The sequence below is a fragment of the Cyanistes caeruleus genome, chromosome 8 (genome assembly GCF_971803275.1).
Source record: "Cyanistes caeruleus chromosome 8, bCyaCae1.hap1.1, whole genome shotgun sequence".
Lineage (NCBI taxonomy): Eukaryota > Metazoa > Chordata > Aves > Passeriformes > Paridae > Cyanistes > Cyanistes caeruleus.
Window position 1 is genome coordinate 34,537,533 of NC_141708.1, and position 21,842 is coordinate 34,559,374.

A 21,842-nucleotide genomic window follows, 5' to 3' on the forward strand; every position below is an offset into this window, starting at 1 on the left:
TTTGCAGTTTTGATACATCAGCATTCTCAAAGTATAACTGTGTAAATTCAGGAAATTAGTATTAAAACACTTTCACTTTTTTAATTTTATTTTGAAAAACTAATTCTGAAAATACAGCAAGGTTCCATCAAATAAGTGTGTTTTTCACATTCAATACCAGACTCAAATCTGGTAAAAAAAGCCAAGACACTTTTTATGTTCTCTTCCTCTCAGGCATGAACATGCTGGGTTCTGCTTTATTCTGCATAACAACTGATTAACTTAGCATGATGCTCCTCAAATCTATCCCTGGTAGCAGAATTAAGATGTAAAACTCTTAACTTAATAATCCCTAACAGTATTCACGTGGAAGAAAACAGGCTTATTTGCTCACACAGCAAAACAATACAGGGGAAAGAAAGGCACCTTAGTTTTTCTGATAGAGTGGATTTATCTCTACTCAAAGAACTTCAAAATGTAAAAATTCACTGTGATATTGGCTAGCTTTCCTTTACTTGAAACTAAAGATAAAATGAAAAAGCATATTTGATGTCAATTAAAAATGACAATTTTGTACTTATCTACCTGTTAGGGCAAACACAGTTCATTCCAGAAACATATATTCTTCCTGGTTGCAACATACACAAATCACACCAAGACATTAGTTCAAAAATTTTAATAAAATATATCCAGATACATTTCATTCTCTGTCCAGAGGTACACCGTAAATTTCAAATAAATACATGTTTTTAAGAAACTGGGGGAAAAAAATTGAGCCACAGAAGTTGGTATTGAATATATAACTGAAAATCCAGTTTGTTAAATTTGTCAGAATTAAGCAAATCAGTCCTACCATCCACCACTTAACATAACCATCGCCAATTATAAGACACTAAAATATTTACAATAAATAACTTACATGAAGTAAATGCTTTACAGTTTCCTGAATCAAGTGAGTAAAATCAAGAGTACCAATGCAAATTGTGTATAAAATAATTCCTTACAGAAAAGGAATTATAGGAGGAGGCAAAACATGCAATAGTCTATTGCATACCATACTTGAGAAACAGTACGTACACACACCTACAGACGCCAATACAATCTTAATTTTCCTTTCTGCGTGAGGTTGGATGTGGTCCACACACCTAAATGCAGCAGCATGCAGTCTTCTTTATCACCATGGTTTAAGGTAAGTAAAAACCTGATTACGCCAGCTAGTACTGGGAAGTACATAACCTACTCAGCCTTGAATAAACCAAATCAAGAACGTTCAGCTCCACAGAAAAGCTTTCCAAGATTAGGCCCCTACAACCTGCCACAAGGATATCTTTTTCCCTGAAAAATTCCCCCCTGCTTTTATTTGTGTAGTACAGCATTTCTTAGAATGTATGCCAAGAAACTGGTTTCCAAATTGCAAGATTTCTAATACTGCTAAATACATCCTGCTGATTCTAACTGAAATGGCTGAAGAGACTTTCCTGTGTAGCAGTCTGAAGACAAATGCATTGCTCTTGCATACAGAAAACTTGTACAGAACACAAATAAAAGGCTGCTTACAGTGTGATCTGCCAAGCTCAGCTTCTGCAGACCTGGCAAGGATCTGAATGCCAAAAATCATGGCATTATGTTCAAATCAGTTTATTCCATTTGACTTTTAAATAACAACAGATGCCTTATTAGTAGCTTAAAAAGCAGCATAATCAGCAGCATTTAACTCCTGGAATGGTGATAAAGCTAAATAACTAACAGCTTGGAACCCGTATAAAACATGGGTGTCATCTCCAAAACTGTGTCATTCCTAAAATTCATCTAATGAAGCCTAGAAGATCAAGTGCAAAAAAAAGTGTTTGGAGCTAGCTAATGTTTATTTTGATGTGTCACCTGGTTTTGACTCCAGGAAATTAACTGCATTTTGGCAAATAAAGATGTCAGACAACAGCAGGTCCACAGTAACAGAAAGCTTTTTTTTAAGCTTCAAGTAATTTATTCATCATTTGATGATTGATATTGTAGTTTTGATGTTGTAAGTTTTTTAGTCTTCTGAAAGAAAGAATCAGTTGAGGTGCAAGAATTGTTTCATAAGTTCATATGTGGTAAAAGCCACAGCCTGGGAAGGAATACAACGAATGTAATTTAAGGATAAACCACGGTACAGTCCTCTTCGTACTCCATGTTGTTGATACACATACTTCAGTGTCTGCACCATTGTACTGGAAAAATAAGAACTCAAATCATTAGTGGATACACATATTCAGTATCAAAATAATTTTCTTTAATTACAAGACACTTTTTTACTTGGGTTTTAAGAGACCCACGGAGAAAAACCCATGGCATTTCACACAGCAAAGCCACATATGACTAAAAAGACAAACTTGCGCTTCCTCAAGGAATCTGAGCCCAAGGGCTGGGAACTGGAAAGAGGACAGTGCAGTCTCAGCTGAACAAGTGTCAGTCTGAAAACACCTACCCTACAATACATATTAAGGTGTTTTACAGCAGAACAGTCTCTTGCCTAACTGGCAGGAAGGGGCTGAGAAGCATCAATTCTTTTTACAAATAATAATCTGATTATATAATATCTGACCTTATTAAAAGCAGAAACTGCACTGTATACGCAAAGAGACCTTTCCTCACATACTTGCATTGAAACTAAGCAAACAGATGTGAAATGGAAAGCACTTAAGGTGCTTGGTATTTCCATGCTATTGAAGACAGTGCTCTTGGAGAGCATCTCCCATATGTTCCAAAGCTTTGAGGCTTCCTGCTTGCTTTTTCCTCTCATCCTCTAAAGATATACCTGTGTCTGTACCTTCAAAGCACAGCTCTCTATACAGTCACAATAAAATTGTTAAATTGGGAAGCCTTAGGTCTATAAAAATAGTCCTCAAGAATGCAAAAACTAAACCCCTGAGAACAATGAACATATTTTTATTTTAAAAGTATCAGGAATGGATAATAGCAAAATTTTAAAAAAAAATGGCTGGTAAAGAAAACAGAACTTCTTCACAGTTAAGCAACATTGAGGTTGTTTGTGAAAGGTCACTCAGGCTGTTCTTGGTAGGATCCAACTTTCCACACAGGAGGTTCACAGTGAATTGCATTGGATTCAGACATACACAATTCCACAAGATTGAAACTAACCAAAACCATCACAGAATTGAATTTGATTGAGACAATTTGAAATTTAGAAAGATTCTCAGGATGAGAGCTGATTTAATACTATTAAGATTTTTAAGGTATTATGGTGCTTCCACTTCTACTGGAGGAACTTCAGTGTGTGAGGTGTAGAAAATTACTGCAAGTGCAAAAAAGCTCAAATAAAATTGTATTATTCAAAATCATCTTATGGAACAGATTCTGCACCATTAAAACACACTATGAAACCATTTCATTTCAGTAGAAGCATTCAGTCTCTTTTTCAGAGATCTTTCTGATATTAAAGATAGCACAAATCGCATTAAAATACAAAAAAAACCACATTTTACTAATACAAATACAGGATTTACTAACAAGGGTGCCATTGTTATATTTCAGGTACTTTTTTAATCCCAGATTGATAATGTCAGCTTTTGTCTGTGGGGAAACTTTTTTATTAAAAGAATGAAGAAATCAACAACATAGTAGTTCAGAGGGGTGGTGATTTTCTTATTCTGAAAGGTTTAAATTAAGAATTGAGCTTAGCTCAGACATCCAAGAACTCAGTTAGTAGAGATGCAAAGGAAATACCTACAGGCACTTCTCAGAGTCTGGGAGAACCGCTCCCAACTGCATTCGCCTACGAGTTACATCCAGGGGATATCTGCAGAGAAGATATTTAAACAGCAGTTCAAGCAGAGGTGTGACAACTGCTTGAATATTGTTTACACAATAACACTAAGGAGTCCACCTGCAACCTCCAAGCTCCCCTTTCAGTGAGTCAGGAATCCAGCTTAGATTCTCAACACAGCTGAAAGCTCTCCAAAAAGGGAGGCTCCCCTTAGACAAAACCAGCAAACCAGAGCTCTTAATATATTCCATTTGGAATTAGTAAGGAAGACACATGAAGATCAGATGAGAGTATAAAACAGTCTGCAAAATGCTGAAGGGAGAAGACACCAGCATTGAAAATAAAATTAACAGTTTAAGGATTAATAGGCAATTTTATTTGCAATGCAGTGATTTAATGAAAAATCCATTAAATTAAGGCCATTAAATTAACTTATTTTATGGACAAAATAAAATAGAACAAGAACAGGTGAGAAAGGAAAAGCAAAATAATAAAAATACCAAAAACACTATCTGAAAGTCTATCAAAGCAGACTTTTTTGCTTTGATATTTTTTTTATTCCTATGGCTTCATAGGTCACATAGATCTGAAAGTAAATTGGAATAATGAAATTGTGCAAATTATGTCCAGGGTCAAAATTTTTTTATCTTTACAAACAAGCTAAGAAACAAGATTGTTACTAAAAAACATTCCAGTGGATTTTAGGAGATTTGCCTGAATTTGTTTAATTGACTCACTGGATAACTCTTAAAAGACCCTGAAGATTAAACAGATATTTAGTAACTGCAACAATAGGAAATACCTGAATTTCAGTATTTCATTTAAGAACCTTACTAACAATCAGACTTAGATTAAACTGTGTAAGATATAAGTTTCTTTAGAATGAACAGCTACAGAGATGAAACAAACCCCATACCCAAACTTACGATATCGTCTGAGCTATTGCTCCAGCTATGCCACCACACAGCAGATTTACATGTGTTTTCAAAACTAAGACATCGGGGTTATCTAATGAAGGCCGTCCAAGCAAGTTAGGTGCTTGAGCAAGTCCAATGCTCTTTAAGGTACCAAAGGTAAAAAATGAAAAACCTAAAAAGGAAATTTAATTTTATGTACTTGTTGATGTATCATTATAAACAAAAAGCTGCATTTACAAAATCAGACTATTCTTAAGCAGAAAGATAAACAGTATTTTGAACTTCTGCAGTAACTTCTGTCCAAATGAATTTGTGTTTATACATAATGCTACAAGTTTGCTTTAAATAAGCCAGACTGCGAGTTTTAAGTTGCTGTATTGCTGTCAAGAATCTTTCCTTGCTCCTAAAATCTTTCTAACTGAGGGACACCTCTCAGCTTTTAAAAACCAGCGTAGTTTAGCCAGGCTGTTGTGCTCTGTTCCACATCACCGCCGCTTTACATGCAGGAGTATTTACGGAAAAGCCACCAGGAGATGGAGCCAATATGGAGGCTCTGAGGCTCCATTTACAGAGCACCCACTCCCAAGGATCTGCCTGTTTGAGAGAAACAGCCTCCATGATTTCTTGGGGGAAAACTGGGAAGGACAAGACAACCACTAGTATACCTTTCTCACTCTGAACTCTAGGTTTTGACTGTTGAAGACACTTTTTAAGGAGCATCATTGAAGATGATTTGGACAGAAGCTAATTAACTAGGTGTGCAAATATATTAAACAAATCTAGTAGCACACAAATGCTGGAGGACTGCCACATTCTGGTTTTAACTTACCTGCATATGGCGCCATTCCCACCACAGTTGGCATCAGTCCTCTGTAGAACCCTCTAAAACCACCTTCCTTTGAAAGAAAAACACAGCAGCATTTGTGGCAAGAAAAACCAGTGTCTTGAGTTACCCAGCTGTTCATACGGACTCCCACGACAGCAATCTGACTAGCACCATCTACCACCAAGGAGCTCATGTCATGTTCTGCTGCCTGTGCCTGAAGAAGGGACAACTGCCTGGCACCACAGGAGATAAGTGAAAATGAAGGAGAAACATCTACACCCAACATGATAACTGGAAACATTTATGCATTAAACAGAGCCCTCCTCCCCAAAATCTTTTTGGTAACATAAGTAGTTTATGTGAAAAGCAGCTTCTCTGCTGCTTCTGACCTCCCACTTACATGAGCCTTAGCTACAGCTCAGCAGCCTAAGTCAAAAGCAGCATCCAAATAGCTTTTTACATTAAAAAAATCAAAGTGCACGCAATGAAGTCACGTTATTTTGCACTAAGCCATTATGTTCAATGCAGTGCAACATTACTTAAAGAGCATATTTTGGTTTGACAGAACTGAAGATTAAAAGAAAAAATACCTTTGTGTAAATCATCTTGAATGCATGGATAATTCCCATGTACTTGTGTTCCCCTTTTACTTGGAACGCCAGGCGAACTCTAACCATATCAAGAGGGTAAGTACAAATCACTGCTGTAATACCTTTATTAAAAACAAAAACAAAACAAGCAAACAAAACTCACCTACACCTTATCTGATTCTAGGATTATTTTGAAAAGTAGAAAAACTCCTTTTCTGGCAGTGAATACAATAGCATATACAAACTATTTTGTTAAAGATACACTTAAAGTCACTTATAATCAGTACACAGGAACACTAACTCCAGCAACACACAAAGGATTTATGTTTCTACTTGGTGTTCACTGAAGCAGCACACCTAGATTTTCCAAGATTTATGGGCCTGACTATATTCACCTGAGCAATCTTATTGAAATTCATAGCTCCTAAGAATCAGGCTAGTCAAGTACATCAGATTTGCTGGATTGCAACCATGAAACCTAATCCTACCATATTAAAAACAAAAATTCAAACCACCAAATTTACATGTTTTATTCCAAAAAGGTTCTGCCAGAATTTGGTGTGATTACTGGGTATAGATACATTAATTTATCTACTGTATCTGCAAATACTAAACATATTCTAGTAGCACACTAAATATATTCTAATTACATCTAAAATAGAGCTTCATACTGAAGAGAAGTATCTAACTGTGTTGCATTACTGCATTTTAATAGTTCATATTACATCAGCACTTCTATTTTAAAACTGAACAGAAAAGCTTTCTGGACTTAAGATGCAAGATGAAAGGAAAAAAAAAATAGAAAATCAAATCTTAGAACTCATCCAGTTAGGAGCTGCTTCAAAACAGCTTAAATGCTGGCCAACTTACAATTCTGGAAACACAACTCCAGTACAAAAAACAACAATTCTAACAGTTACCTGAATAACAAATTATTTCCAACTGCTAGGTATTGAGGTAAACCACTTCATGGCTGACAAACTGTTAGGAGGGAATAGTTAAAACTGTTGACTGACAACAGTGGTCATTTTCTGATGGTACATCACAGTCACCAAAAAAAACCCCAAAACTCAAACACAAAATCTGGGAAAAGGTGAAAAAGAATGTAAAAACCTTTGTAATTGGCACTGTTTTCTAGCAACTGCTCTGATACAGCCAAATGTAGCTTTTTTAAATTGGTCCTGCAGAAGATAAGCATGTTTTTCATTCTGGCAGGAAACTGTCACTTCCTCTTAAGTTTTAATAGTCTCTCAATGACACCTCTTTTTGTAGCTGTATCATCTCCCCTCCTTTCCACAAGGCCAAGACAAATCCATAACAGGGAAGAAAAAAAGCAAACACAAACCAACAACAGAATCCAAACACAACTCCTGCAAACAAGATCTTCATAACTTTTATGCCTGGAGTCAAAAAACCATAAAACACTGCTCTGATAATCTGAATGATCTGAAAGTTATCAGGATTAGATGGTGAGGAAAAAAACCACTGTCAGTGAGCTATCAAAAATCTGACACTGGTCAACTCTCAATTGAGAGCCAAGTTTGTGAGATTCTGGATTATCCCACCAGTAATTAATTTCAGAAGACAAAAACACCTCTTTTGGAGATTTTGGACAAGTCCTCTGAACAGAAAGCAGGCATCTGCAGTTTATTTCTTAAGTTGTCTCACCCACAGGATTCAAAAGTTGGAAGCTGCAAAACACTTCAAGACTGTTTCCACTGACTTACATGAAATGCAATCCCTCGGTCTAGAGCCTTTCCTTAATGGATTCCTTGACATGCCCAGAAATATCATAAAATAGATTAATTCAAGCAGTTTTAAAAAAAATAAGGGGTGGGGGGGTGGGGAGGAAGCACTTTTACAGAGCTTAAGAGTGCACAGGAAAGTCATCCCACTCCAGAAAACAGACTTTACCCTCACTTCTTTCCAATCATGCACTGATATCTATCCAGGAACCTCCTCTGAACAAAGGCTAACAACAGACCAACCAAGAGCTTGGCAAATGCACTATTTAGTGAATATAGTCTAACCCCATTCATGATAGCTAAGCCAAAAATCTCTCCTGGGTTAGGTTAAACAGGCCAGATTAAAGAGATTCAACAGTTCAGAGATGCATGCAGCAATTCCCACTGGCTGATCTGAAATAACCATCATAGGGGAATGTAGCTGCTCCCTTCTTGAGGAAGAGCCACTTCCTCAAAACCAGCAGACTTTTTCACTGCCAGTGCTGACCCAGAAGCCAGGGAAAGTCCACTCTTCACTTCCCATATTGTCCTCAAGCACCTTTGACCACTCTTGGGGACAAGATACTGGGTTACATAGACTAAAGACACGATGACAGTGAAGCAAATTAGTCTGTCCTTGATTTGCTTCCCAGGCTTTGGGAGTTAATAGTGAGATTAGCTCTAAAGGGATTCATCTGTCTCCCAATTCTCCTACTATCCCTCTGTTCTTAGTAATTTTCTTTCTTTGGAAAGAAAAATAAAAAACCAAAACAAAACTATCTGGAGCAAGAAAAAAACACAAACGAAATACATTTACATTACAAACACAGCTGGTATGCAAGTTTTTATCATCTCTGTATCATGCTCTTTGTACTTTATCAGTGGCTCCAGAGATCAAATTAAGCCAGGAGATTCCAAGGAATAAAGCTCAAAAAGTGATAAGCACAAGACACAGCCTTGATCTCAGGAAGATTTGCTCCTTAGCTAATATAAAGATTAATTTAGCCAAGTAGCATCTTCTGAACAAAACAAAGCTTCAGAAACTGCAACACACAGAAATTGTTGATGACAAAAAAAACATTTATCAGACAGGTTAAAGAATGCCTAATTCATTGGCCCAAATATTTCTTTATGTCCAATATGGAATTCTGTTTCCCTCCATAGTGCATCCAAAGAACTAGACCAGATTTTTTTTAAATGCTGTCTGTAACTGTTAATTACATACTATTTAAAATGCAGACAGCCAATATCCTTCCTAGATAACACTAGGTCAGTACTATTTTCTATCACTTTTAGTAAAACTAAAAAGCTAAAAACAAAAACATACTTTCTGTATTAGTTTAATGGGACTTGAGTTTATTCTAGATAACATCTAGTCTTTTTTTGGCTTTGTTATTTTGAAGTTAATCAAGTGCAGAAGAGGAAATACACATTTCTGTCTTTTAATTTGGATTTGTCCATTAGAAAACTTTAAAAAAAAGTAAAATCATCCTGTGATGTTTTATTTAATGTTACTTGTTCATTTTTGTTGTTATTTGATAATTTTCTTTCCTAAACCCCACAAACCTCTGTGATTTCTGTCCAGCTCTGTCCTTCCTTAAAGAAGCTATACACTGCTTATCTGTTAATGAAGTGTTACAGCTGAAATTTGAATCACACAAGACTCAGGAAATTCAGAGTTAGAGTTTCCACAGTAACTTTAACTTGGTCTCCTTAAATATATGCATTACAATAGGCTTTTCTTTTCTCTCTCTCCACTACCCCATCCCCACTTCCCCTGTGGATATGCTTTTGATCCTGTTTATCACTTACAGAAGACACTGAAATGTTTCCCACCGCTCTGAAGCCGATTCAGGTCTGATGACCACTAGTCATGTTGGAAACACTGACATAAACAAGACTTAATTCTCTGGGTACAGAGAAGTGAAAGCAGACAGCTGCCTGGCTAGATGGTGGAGAGGGAACAAGAAGTTAAAATAAATACAGATTATCTATTCTCAACTTCTTAAAACTGCAACCTGTGAAGCTGTGAAGACCCCTCTGCACCAGCACTGGGGTTTGTGCAGCACATCATCTTTAGTGTGGAAGAAATGGAAAAATATCCTTTATTGGAGCCAGTGCAGGAAGGGAGGCAAGAAATATTACCAATCGCTTTCAAGTCTTTTCTTTCTTGTTTGCAAACCTAGAAAACTTCTGTACCAGATTTCAATCTCGCTACTCAGCGCCTCCTTCCTCCCCCTATATCTCCTTGATATACTTAAGATAAATCCTCTGCCTCTTATTATCTAGAGAATATCCAAGAAGCAGTTAATGCCACCAAGTAAACAAATAGTGAGAGACTCACATGTGACACTATATATACTTAACTGCTGTGTTCATTTCACCCCCAAGTCAAGCTCAGTTCCTCACTTTTGGGGTTCTAAAAACAGAACTATTGAGTATATTGTACTTAAACACACCAGGATAAAGCAGATTGTGGTAGCCAGACAGCTCTGTATATTAATTTATTTCTGTTACTCTAACCACACAAACCAGATTTAACCAGTAAGGTGCTTACAAAAATGCCAGATGCTATTAATTTATTTACGGGAAGAATTCCACCTCATCCAACACTGACAGATTAAGCTGATTATTCAGGGTTTTCACAGTGCCTCCCAAGCCAAGTTCCCAGTCTCTGACAAAGCTCCTGGAAAAGCTAATAAAAATAATAATAATAATCTTCTGGGTGGATGGGGGGAAAGTGAATTTCAAAATGTTTCTCAGAACAGTTAAAGCCAGGGGAAAGGAAAAAAAAGATTAAAAACTCTATGGATCTAGGGTTTTTTTTGACTTTTCAGATAGAAAGCCAGCCAAATTCTGGAACATATCTTAGCAAACAGGTTTTGTTAGTTTTTAGGACTCTTCCTATTGTTTAATTTCATTCTCTTTCCTCTGACATCACACAAAGCCAGACTATTTTTATGAGACCTTCCTAGTTTAACTGAAGGTAGTATTAAAAAATCCCAGTAATTTCTTTCCAAAACAAGCTAAATATGAATACCCATAACTATTTAAGGACTGTCACTACACAGTACTAAGCCTGTTTTACAAATTAAAAGCATATTAGAACCCTTCAATTAAAACTCAGTCCACTATTACTTACCTTCCCCTGTTTTTTTCTTAGCTACTTTTGACTCAATGACTAGTAAGAGGAAAACAAATATAAAATCATCATATATACTGGCAGTTTACTGATGGGTTTTTCTGCTGCTGTTGCACTAATTAATAGATGAGAGATTTTAACATTCACAAATATGATCTAAAGAGCATCATGACAATCCTGCACTGGACATGGAAACGTACAGACATTTCTGGCAAATCCAAAGAAACTCCTCACTTAAGAAGCCACAGTTCTCTGTTTCTGTGGGCTTATATTCAACCTAGCAGCAGTGGCAGAGGGGCCAATGAGCTAATTCTACCAGAACCTGCAGCTTTATACTTATATATCGATGCCCCTGGTTTTTACACTTTTTTAAATGCCATAATAAAAGACTATAAAAAAAACTGTGCTTCACAACATAGCACAGAATTCACTGCTTGCACAAATATATTTTAAAGAATACTCTTAGACAAACAGATTTCAATTAGGCAACCACATTAAATTAACCATTTACTAGTACAGTTGCTTAATAGAAATTTGCAGGAGCTTGACCCAACACCACATCAAATCATTCTCTGAATGAATATTAACTTCTCAGCAAAAGGCATGTCTGAAACCCAAGTACATAACTATACCTGCCATGGATCCAGCCATTAATCGATGCACGTGCCCAGAAATCCCAAGCTGTTTCTTTATTACCTACACAATATGGAATATTTACAGTAGTCAGATATCAGAAAAGACAGGGAAAACACAGCACAAAGTTTATTAGCACATTAGTGAAAACTCTGCAGCGGTTTCCAAGAAATTTACAATGCTACAAATTCAATCCAGAACATTTAATTACTGTTAGAGTTTTTTAACTGCTGCAGTTTCCAATTTCTTATTAAAATTCTACCAAAAGCAAAACAATGAGTTGAAAGTATTTGTACTGTTCACTTCAGAAGCTAGATTAATTGTTTATTTAGTTATCATTAATGTGTGTTAAACAAGGAAAACTGAACATGTAGAGAGCAAAGGACACTGAACAAAGTTGAAAAGTAAGAAGAGTCAATTTTTCTTACATGCACATCATGTGAAACACTCCCATAAAGATTTTAACTGGATTAAAAGAAAGAAAGAAAAAGAAAAAGGGAGAAATAAAAAGGAAGAGAAAAAGGACATTTCAGAGCAAGAACTTGCTAAGTTAATTATGGCATGGAAGGAAGTTGGAAATTAGCTTCAAGGCTTTTATCAAAAAACTGAGACTTTCTGCTATAAATATCATTTCATATCTTTCTCCTTTAAGAATTTTTTTTTCTTCTACATATCCATGCAAAATATTGTGAAGGTTTCTGGTCAATTAATAGATAAAAGAAAGTGCTGTGATGCTAACTGGGTTCTTGAAATTGCAGATTCATAAATCATTTCAATTATAAAGCATGGCATGCAGTCTTTTATTCCACATGACATAAAACATGCACTGATCAACAGGGTTCATGATTACAGCACAAAAAAAAAAAAAAAGAACCCACAAAACCCATTACAGAACTCCTTTGTATCAGTCTTCTGAAATTTACTCTTAGGGAATCAAAATTTCAATCCCACTGTCCTCAGTAAACATTATACTATTGTCTGGGTGCCAAATCTGACCTTTCAAACATGAAATTTCTCCTCACTAATAGCAGAATGGTATTTATTTTACCACAAACAGCAATGTTTAAAAACACTTTGATGCTAACACAACTGACCTCCGTGAGATAATGCAAAGATTTATTATGAAAGGGTAAATGCGGGAAAACAGAAAAGAATCCACAAATCTTGCAGGACTCTGGAATGAGCATTTTTATCTTCAAGGTCATTTTTATCTACAACCTGACATAATAATTTGTCAGGTCAAATAGAACAGTCATATCCAGACTTTCAAGTTTAAGTCATTTTATCTGTGAAGTACTAAGAATCCAAACATAAATACAATAAAGTTGTTTCATTCTACATTTTTTCCTACATTATTCACAAAGGGCTACCTCATACCAATACAAATAAGAGAAGACTTTAAACAACCTTTTCCTTTCATCAATAGAAAGGGTATTATTCTCAACAATACAAACATTTAGAAGTCAGTGTGAATTTCTTTTTCCTTAAGCAACATTGCAAAAGCTTGCCTGTTGTTTTTAACGAGTAAATTCTGATAAAATTAAGCAACCATAGAGAAGATGTGTAGCTAATTAATAAGACACAAGTTTCAGTGTTTGTTTCACTCACTCAACCAGTCTGTATTCATTGCAAGCAGGAAAAAAAAGAGAGAAAAGGAAAACAATAAACTCAGTTACCTTTTTATATTGGTCAAATGCCATAAACTGAATAGCGCCATAAGGAAAGATTCTAATCATCATCGCCCCATTTCCTTTATACAGCCCAAGGTAACCTTCCTTTTTGGGGACAGCACACAGCGTAGAAAATACTCCTGCAGTAATACAAACAAAAGGTCTTTTACACTGTGGGGAAGGAAAACAAAATCAAGGAAATGCTGTTGTAAAGAAATTAAACATATAAAGTTAAGGCTGCATCACGTTGCTCATGTAACTGTGGAAAATCCACTTTCAGTGCCCAAACACTGCTGGAAGGGAGAGCCTAATGTTAAGTTTTATCAGTTTTCTCATCTCCCAGACTCCGTGAAGCTCTGCACTCAGGCCTGGACTGTGAGCAATGCTACTGCAGGTGCCACTACCCACCCACAGCAGCCCAATGCCAGCAACACAAGGGAGGGAACCAATTCAGTCCCTTCTACATAAATAAATAATACTTTAAAATCTAAAGCCATGGAAAAACAATCTGATATTGCTACATGCTAAATTGCAGATTAATTAAAATTCCATCACTGAGGAAATCAAGTAAACATGTTGAAGACTGTCATTACTTATGACTTAAGCACCTCACAATCTTTATCTCAGAGTTGTTGCAACAAGAAACAATCCTACTTCGTTTTAATTGGTGTGAAATAATGCAAGATCACACAAAGTTTGGGCAAAAACCCATAGTTTTACTGTATAAACATTAGCTAGCACTGTTGCTGTCAAACTCACTTCTTAGTTTGATTCTATAAAATAATTATGATAGTCAAACAGTTTTGATTCACATGCAACCATTAAATAAGAGCAGAAAATGGAAAATGACATCTTGCTTTCAGGCAGGAAGAAAAGGGTGACAAACTTTCATTTGAATTTCAAACAAAACAAGTATAGTTTCTGGGATTCTAAGAATATGAATAGATTAGTGCACCTTGTTACTGTATCACTGTATAGGAATATATTATTACATATTTAATAGTTTATTTACTTTTAAGATGTCATGCTTATTACATGCCTCTGAACTTATTTATGCCAAGACCAGAATTTCTCTCTATGCTGCAATGACGAATTACTGTTTCTATTTCCTAGAACACACCAGAGATCCACGTGGCACAAGCTCCACAAGGGAAGGGTATAAAAACACAGAGTGAGGACTTCTGATGAACTGACCCATCGTGTCTCTGCATTTACAGGTACCTCATCCACATAATCCTCCTTTTTTGTAACATGGACACACATTCAAGTCAGGCACCATTCAAATAATCAGCATCACATCTGGCTCCCAAAATAGGGAAGAACATAAGATTTTAATTGCCAACTATGGCACAGTACAAAGCAAATTGAAAATGAGGATTAAAAATCCCAGCCAAACCAATTATTTCACCCTTCAAGTCTTAGACTTGAGTGTATACTTGTGTCTTTGTTACTAAAACACATTGTTTGTGTTTCCCTTTTTGCCATACCGAATATATACATATATCCACTGAATTTCATGATTTAGTAATGAATTATTTTTCCAACTTTTAAAAAAACATTATCTTTAGTGTCTAAGTTACTAACAAGTTTAGTTACATGCAAAATTAGCCAATTCAATTTTTTTTCTCCCCTATAATTGCAACACTTAAAATTTGGAGCAAAAGTTACAACAGTATTTCAGTAACATCTGACACAAATGGCTCAAATACTCTGCACGAGAGGGCACTGTTACAGCCCGCAGAGAACAGCTCTGAATGTGAGTTTGCTCTCTCACCGTGATGCAACACAGATGCTGAGCACAGACCACCTGCACCTACACCAGGCACAAACCTCTGCTCTCCAATTCCCACCAGCCATCCCTGTCTGAAAAACAGGATCCCCAGGGCCCCTGGGAACTGGCACCCACTGCAGCAGAGTTTGTACTGAAATGATCCAAGCTTTGAAGCTGTGATTACCCAATCTCCTGCTGCCTTCTGTAAGCAACAGATCAAGCCTAGCTCTTCCATGCCTTATTGAGGATTATTCTGACATCTCTAACACATCGACTGATACCACAACTTACACAGGCCTTTGTCTTTCTTCTCAAACAGTAACAAAACATGGCACACAGCCTGACCAGACAGATACAACCTGCTGTCTGATAAGCACCTTTTTTATCAGCCTCATCACTGAGGAAATAGATATACCCAAACCACAAACACTGCATTTAAAACCAAAACTTAGACACACCACAGCCATCTTACCTAGATGTTTGTAATGGTGGTTATGAGCTTGCAGCAAAATCTTTACTCGATCCAGTGGTGCAGTAGTTGTCTTGGCACAACATCCTGCAACACCTTTCCAAGAGACAAACAGAAAAGTGACAGGATGAAAAAAATTCTTGAGGTCAGCAGTTAAATAAGGGATTTTTCTAATGTAGTTCACTCAGTCAGGAACTGGAAAAAGCCCTAATGTCAAGTAAACAGCTTCTATTAGATGTTACAAAGCCCTTGAAGCCTTAGTGAAACATTTAAGCTACTTTTCCTGTTTACAAAAACCCAGGCCACTGTCTGTTTCAGCTGCTAAGGTCATTGCAGAAGGAACTTTCCTGCAAGTTACTCAAGAGTTTTCCATCCCATTTCCTCCTTCCTTTTTGCGGGGAAACAGCCCTTGCTGATGCTCCCAAGGAGGTGGGCTACGTGTCTGAGAATGAGATCCAACAGAGAGTGCGGCATGATATAAGAACTTGAAATAAACGCACCCTGCTCCTACCTCGAGCAAATCAGACAGCTGAGACAACACCTTACAGGAAGAATAATCAGGCTTTTTCTCTAGGAGATTATTAATGTGGCTTTGTGTTTGCCAGGCTCGCCCCTTCACACCACCTTCATCTTCTCAACAGCAGCCTCAACAGGGCAACCCCTGCGGACAAGGATAACCCGCCGTCTCCGAGCACCCCAACGAGGGTTTGTGCTCTGGGAACATTTAACTGGCGGCTGACCGCGGCTCCTCGCTGCTTCTGACACACGTGCGAGCCACTGGCGTGCACCGCGCCACCCGCGCTAGTCCCTTAGAGGGGGAAAGGAAAAGCGAGCTCCCCGCTTCCCCAGGCGATGAGAGCCGGTGGCAACCTCACCGGGGACAGCGACACCGAAGCGTGCCTGCCGCCGCTCCCCGCCCGGGGCACCCACCTCCGGCGATGAAAGAGCGCAGCCAGTAGAAGTCTCGGCGCGCCGCGGCCGGGGGCAGCGCGGCTCCGGGCGCCGCGGCCGCCGGGGAAGCCATGGGGCCGGGCCGGGCCGTGCCGGCTCCCTCAGGGGCAGCGCGGTGCCCCCGCCGCGCCGCAGGGGCGGAGCTCGGGGCGGCCCCGCCGAGCCGCGGCCGGGCCACGCCGCGGCGCCTGCGGATCGCGTCAGCGCCGGCGGCCGCGCCAGCCCTCCGCAGCCTGCCCGCGGGAAGGGCCGGCTTAACCCCGGCCCAGCCGCTTCTCACCCTCTGCCCGCGGGAAGGGCCGGCTTAACCCCGGCCCAGCCGCTTCTCACCCTCTGCCCGCTCCGGGGCACGCCTTTGTTAGTGCCCCCGGGGATGGCTTGCTGCTCCTTAAAAACATCCATCCGCGCGGTTCGCCAACAAATACCTGTATTTAGACCTGTGGGCGCACATAACCAAAACCTAAACGGCTCTAGTTAAGACTGTACTGTAAAATACATCGATTACTTTTGAGCCGTTTAGATAGCTACTTCAACTTCGTGCTAGAACGTGAAGATCCCTTTTGTCTACAATTATGGTTTTATACTCAGAAAAAATTGCTCAATATGATTATTTACGTGCAAGCTTCAAAATTCACCAGAAGGAGAAACACTGGAAAAAAAAATAAAAAACTGATTTTAGAATCAGAAAGGTCAAACACAGTATCATTCTGCAGCTGTAAACATTTTTGACAATTTTTTAGATTTTCTACAATATCTCTCTTGAATATAGACTTTCCAGGAGGCATTTGACCTTTTGTCTTCAGCTCTTGAATTAAAAAAATAAACAAGTGCGCCCTCTGAATGCTGGTGCATGGAGCAAGGGGAGAGCACACACCTGATGCCTGCTGACAGCTGCTGAAAAAGCTCGTGGTGTCAGCTTTACTCTTAGTTTCTTGTTGTTATTCACCTATTCCTTATATACTCTTTGCCCTGTACATCTTGACCTGGATTTCAAGTATTTTACATATTAACATACCTTTTTAAAAAGTTAGTCTTCTAAAACAAAGAAACCAGGGAAACAGATCTCAACACTTGCACCAGTAAAAGGAGCCACTTTCCAAAAAAATTGCCAGAATATTTTTGTTTCCTTTTCCTTTTTCCTTAAATTGTGTCAGATTGTCTTTTAAAATAATCTATTCGTTTTTCCCTTTAGTAGATTATATTCCTTAAAATTAAGCATGGGACAGAATCAAGACAACTTCATTTTGCTCTATTTGATCATTGCAACATTTATATGTTTGGGAAATAGCTGTTAAAATACTCATTCTTTCAAATAATTTTAAAAAAATAGATTTCTTCTGCAAAACATGAAATAAGTAGCAGAAAACCCTCAAGCCTTTTTACCTTTTGTAATACATCTGCAAAATTAGTATTTTTTTTTTAAGTCACTGTCAGTCTCTAATGGAAAGGCAACTGTTCTGTGAGTTATTGAAGCAGGTTTTTAAGCCACTGTTGATGCCATGTTCTCCACCCAGTTTGTATTCTTTTGGGTTTCTGCTCAGGAAAAGCCTCCTCCCACCACAACAACCAGACTCTGTTAACAGCTCCAGCTGTAGGAATCTAATTTACTGACTTCACACAGAAAAGCATTGCCACTGCACTAACAGCTGAAAGTCATCAAGTTTCTAGAGTTTCACCACAGACTAGAAAAATCAATAATCACATAGATGGGCTGTTACTTCTCTTAGCTACAGGCAGGATATTTCAAGATACTTTGTCAAGCCTCATAATTTAGGGAAGGGTGCCTCATGTATGCATACTCTTTAGAAAAACCAGTAAAAGACTCGCATTGCAGAGCTAAACAGAGTATCTTACATAGATATGTTAACACACAAAGGAATTCACAATGAGCTTTATGTGCCTAGATTTATTGGGGTTTTTTTAAGTACTTACTGGTATAAAGTGCTCTCAAGGTCTGTTTTCTTCATTAGCCCCTGTAGTAGTTCATTTGCACCTTTAAATCTTAACATTCTCCCAGTTGTCACTTCATCTTTTTACCTTGAAATGTTTACACCTTTTAGAGAATTTCTCTGGTGACATCTCTTTTATGACCCATTCTTAAAAGTTATCAGCAATTTTAATATAATTTGCATTACACTCATGTGTGACACTACCGCATCCTCCCCCAGTAAATCAACAATCAGCAGGGGAGACATGAAAATTATAACACTCAGGAGCAGAGCTACAAATTTGAAGAAAAAAATCAAGCAGGTAGGTAGTTTTATCAATTGTAATTTGTTCCTGATTTTTTTGTTGTTAAAGATGCTTAGTTTTCAAAACACATTTTAAATATATATTAATTAAAATAGACTGGCTGCTGCAACAACTTTCAGTGGTTGCTGAAAAGATTATTTTCAGTGCTCTTAAAATGCTGGTGTACACCAAGCCCTGTTTTGGGATAGCTGTACAAATTACCATCAGTGTCATACCTCTGGGCAGTAAGCTTTTTAAGTCTTTAGACTTGCTTCTGGTCTTTACTAATTAGTGATCTGACATAATACCTATCCAGTTGCCTGTTTATTTGCCCCAAACCACATCTACAGACATCAGAAGTGCATAACTTTCCCCACACGAGAATCATTCTTCCCCTACCACAAAAATCACAGCTTGCAGATTACAGCTACTCTAACAAACCTCAGCTCCTTGGCACTGTGCTGTCTTGAACTCTCTTTACCTCTGTCAGCAAGTAGACAGAAGTGTTTTTTCCTGAGGTGAGCAAGGAGCCAAATAAGACCACAGCACAGGAGGTCCCTTCGCTGACAAGGCACAGTCCTGCAGAGCTGGGTGCTGGGAACAGGCTCCAGCCTCGGCCAGGGCACAAAGCAGCTCTATGGTACATCTAGGCAAGAAAGGAACAGAAGAGAAGGCCCAAAACAGAGCCAGAGACACACCTGAGGATCATCTAGAAACCAAACTCAAAGAACAAATAAGACCAGAACCAACACCCAAAACAACTAGTGCCTACACCAGAACTAATATCAGAAGCAGTTACCTAGCCAGGCCTGAGTTTAAATGCTCACCCACCACAAATCAAGTGTGTAGTGGAAGCCCCAGGTGAGGCTGGTCATTAAACCTTGTTGATACCCTCAGGACCCCAACAGGCCCTGTCAGTGGGGTCTTCAGTGAACAGAAGGATTTGACTGATCAGAGTTACTGAGTCTGCAGTAATACAGTGAGTGCCAAATTTCTCTGGCTAAGCAGGTCCCTTCGTTTCTTTCAGGTGGCATGAAGAGGTGTTCCCTATGTGACCCCTGTGTCACATGGCTTACTGCAAAAGTGCAGTAGCCTTAAAACACCCAAAACTCTTGGGTCTGTACATGCACAATTAACCATGTCTTGCCAGACGAAGTGTAGATGTAGTCCAAGGCACTACACAATTGTTCTGCTGTCATGCTTTTTATTATCCATGCACAATCATGCAGTGAAGTAAGGGCCAAGACTTCCAATGAAAATAGAAACTGGCAGCAAACTGTGGTCCACTCCAGGTCAGAAACATCTGTTAGGAAATATTTAGAATAAACACAGTGGGCCTGTATGATGGGTATCACAAGCTGAAATCATAGTCCCTCCTGGCCTTATTTCATATAAAATAGTGTTAACGCTTAAAATATCTGTGTTTAGTGTGCCTACAAACGTTAACCTGTTCTCAGTGCCAATCAGGCGGGTAGATACTATCTTGAACCAGGGCCAAGAAGGACTAAATGAGAAAGTGATTGTCAAAAGAACAATTAGAATTTGAGTTTCTGCATTAAATTCATGTTGTTCAAGACTCTTTCAGATCGTGCCAACTAACAATGCTGTGGGTGATTTATCTGATCATCTGTATTACAAATCCAAAGGCATTAACAGTGTTTGGCCAGTGTTCAGCTGGATTCACAGGCACAGCAGCACACACCAGAGTGGCACACAGGTTCCTAGGTCACATCTGGGCTGGGAGCAGGCTGCTCACTTTGTCATGCTGGAGCCCGAGCTAGCAAATGTGAGGCAGGCTTTGCTAGAAAGTGGAAGTTGTAATCTGTGTTTTGTAATCACATAAACAAACAGCCCTAATGTTGCAGTATCATCTTTCCACGGCAAGGAAAACAGGGCTAGCTAAGATAAACCTGGCTAGATCAAATCTGTCCCTTAAAAAGCAGCTTAGGTATCTTTGCAGTGTAATTATCTCAGCTTTTGGTTTGTGAAGGGCTAAAGCTCAGCATCAATCTAACCTTTCTTAGCTTGGACTGATGCTGTGCCTGTTGCAGATGACTGCAGGAATAATTTAGGGACAGCATACCTGAATAGTTCTGTTTCCAGGGTCAAGGGCCCAAGGACACTAATAGGTCTTAAGGGACCTGACCATCTGCATCTGGAGTCTCCACCCACATCCTTTGCCCAAGGGCCCAGGAGCTCTATTTAAGCTCACCTGGCTAAGAAACAGGCTTTGGTTGTTTAGGGCCTTGGTTTGGGCTTGGTCCTCTTTAGTGTCTATGGTCTCTGTTTATTATTCACTCAGGTTGTGTGTAGTTTTTCTTACTTCATAGGTCTCCAGACCTGCTTGTGACCTGAAGATTGAGTTCTTAGCTAAACTCCAGGCTCGCCTCATGTTCTGGAAGCTGTGTTATTCAGGCCTTGTGCCTGAATGCAGATGGTGCCCCTGGGCCTGTTCTGTTTACCCTGTGTGTGTACAGTGGGGCTGGGTGCTGGCTGGCGAGGTCCTTGTCCTGCTGGCTGTTTTGTGAGGCTCCCTGTCTCCCAGAGAGCAGCTGCAGCTGCCACATGTTCACCACAGACTCAAACTTTGCCAGAGCTGCTTACAGGTTTGTGCACTTTATTGCCTTGAACAATGTTGTTCAGTTTCATTTGTTCTGGTGAAAACTTGCATTTCCTCCTAGAGAGTAGCATAGGGATAGCAGCACTGTGTCAGATCAAAGGTCCACCTGTTTAAAACCTCACCCAGAAAAATAGCTACTACCATACACATGGGGAAGGAGGCTTGGGTAGCATACAGGGCACTCCGTTACTCTTTCAGCTTCAAGTAACACATAGTTAAATTTCTGCTTTAAAAAAACCCAACTCCTTAAAGTTTTTTGCCTCTTTAGTGTGCTGTAGTAATGAGTTCTGTGGTTGGAAAACATGTTGTTTAAAGTTGCTGTCCATATTCTGATTACTTGTTTGATATGTTGCCTTGATACCCTCTGCTTTAGAGAAAGGGTCTTTGTTTATCTCAACACACATTAAGTGAATGAGTATCTCTCTCTGATGTTACTTTCCATGCTGTTTTTGAGTATATTAGTTGAGGTTTCATCCAGATTGCTGCCTTTCTAGGGTGGAAACACCACCCTAGCAGTGCATTTAGCTGCTTTTAAGTACATTTGCTATGTTT

At 38.8% G+C, this 21,842-nt stretch overlaps 2 protein-coding genes across 20 annotated transcripts in view; one reads left to right on the forward strand and one right to left on the reverse strand.

Annotated features, from left to right (window-relative positions):
- The window catches only part of TET1 (tet methylcytosine dioxygenase 1), an 88,950-nt gene that overhangs the window by 815 nt on the left and 66,293 nt on the right, over nucleotides 1–21,842 (forward strand). For 6 of the 12 annotated variants that reach the window (XM_086900115.1, XM_086900126.1, XM_086900127.1 and 3 more), the window contains exon 2: nucleotides 14,361–14,464. The gene's annotated coding sequence lies outside the window, so the exon portion shown is untranslated. Of the gene's footprint in view, nucleotides 1–14,360; nucleotides 14,465–18,606; nucleotides 18,689–20,899; nucleotides 21,277–21,842 lie in introns of those variants that run through there. The other 6 variants (XM_086900116.1, XM_086900120.1, XM_086900124.1 and 3 more) reach the window with 3 other exon arrangements.
- Nucleotides 641–19,463, reverse strand: SLC25A16 (solute carrier family 25 member 16). 8 transcript variants are annotated; one of them, XM_086900141.1, is made up of 12 exons: nucleotides 19,445–19,463; nucleotides 19,112–19,183; nucleotides 18,371–18,475; nucleotides 17,054–17,087; nucleotides 15,491–15,583; nucleotides 13,254–13,387; nucleotides 11,577–11,640; nucleotides 6,079–6,200; nucleotides 5,492–5,558; nucleotides 4,672–4,834; nucleotides 3,710–3,778; nucleotides 641–2,189 (listed from the first exon to the last, which is right to left on the reverse strand). In XM_086900141.1, exons 6-12 carry the CDS (start codon nucleotides 13,314–13,316, stop codon nucleotides 2,033–2,035), a joined length of 705 nt encoding a protein of 234 aa, XP_086756267.1. In that variant the 5' UTR covers nucleotides 13,317–13,387; nucleotides 15,491–15,583; nucleotides 17,054–17,087; nucleotides 18,371–18,475; nucleotides 19,112–19,183; nucleotides 19,445–19,463; the 3' UTR covers nucleotides 641–2,032. The 8 variants fall into 8 exon arrangements, with proteins under 8 accessions (XP_086756267.1, XP_086756264.1, XP_086756269.1 ...); XM_086900138.1 differs by having other exon boundaries at nucleotides 19,112–19,316; nucleotides 19,443–19,463; XM_086900143.1 differs by lacking the exon at nucleotides 19,112–19,183 and having other exon boundaries at nucleotides 19,369–19,463.

Bases quoted from the DNA above. Each gene is read 5' to 3' on its own strand.
- SLC25A16 (XM_023918044.2), bottom strand. From the start codon at position 16,511: ATGGCTTCCCCGGCGGCCGCGGCGCCCGGAGCCGCGCTGCCCCCGGCC. The intron at 13,388-15,490 runs GTAAGATGGCTG...GTATTACTGCAG, and splicing joins CCACCATTACAAACATCTAG to GAGTATTTTCTACGCTGTGT. The intron at 5,559-6,078 runs GTATTTTTTCTT...TTTCTTTCAAAG, and splicing joins TCAAGATGATTTACACAAAG to GAAGGTGGTTTTAGAGGGTT.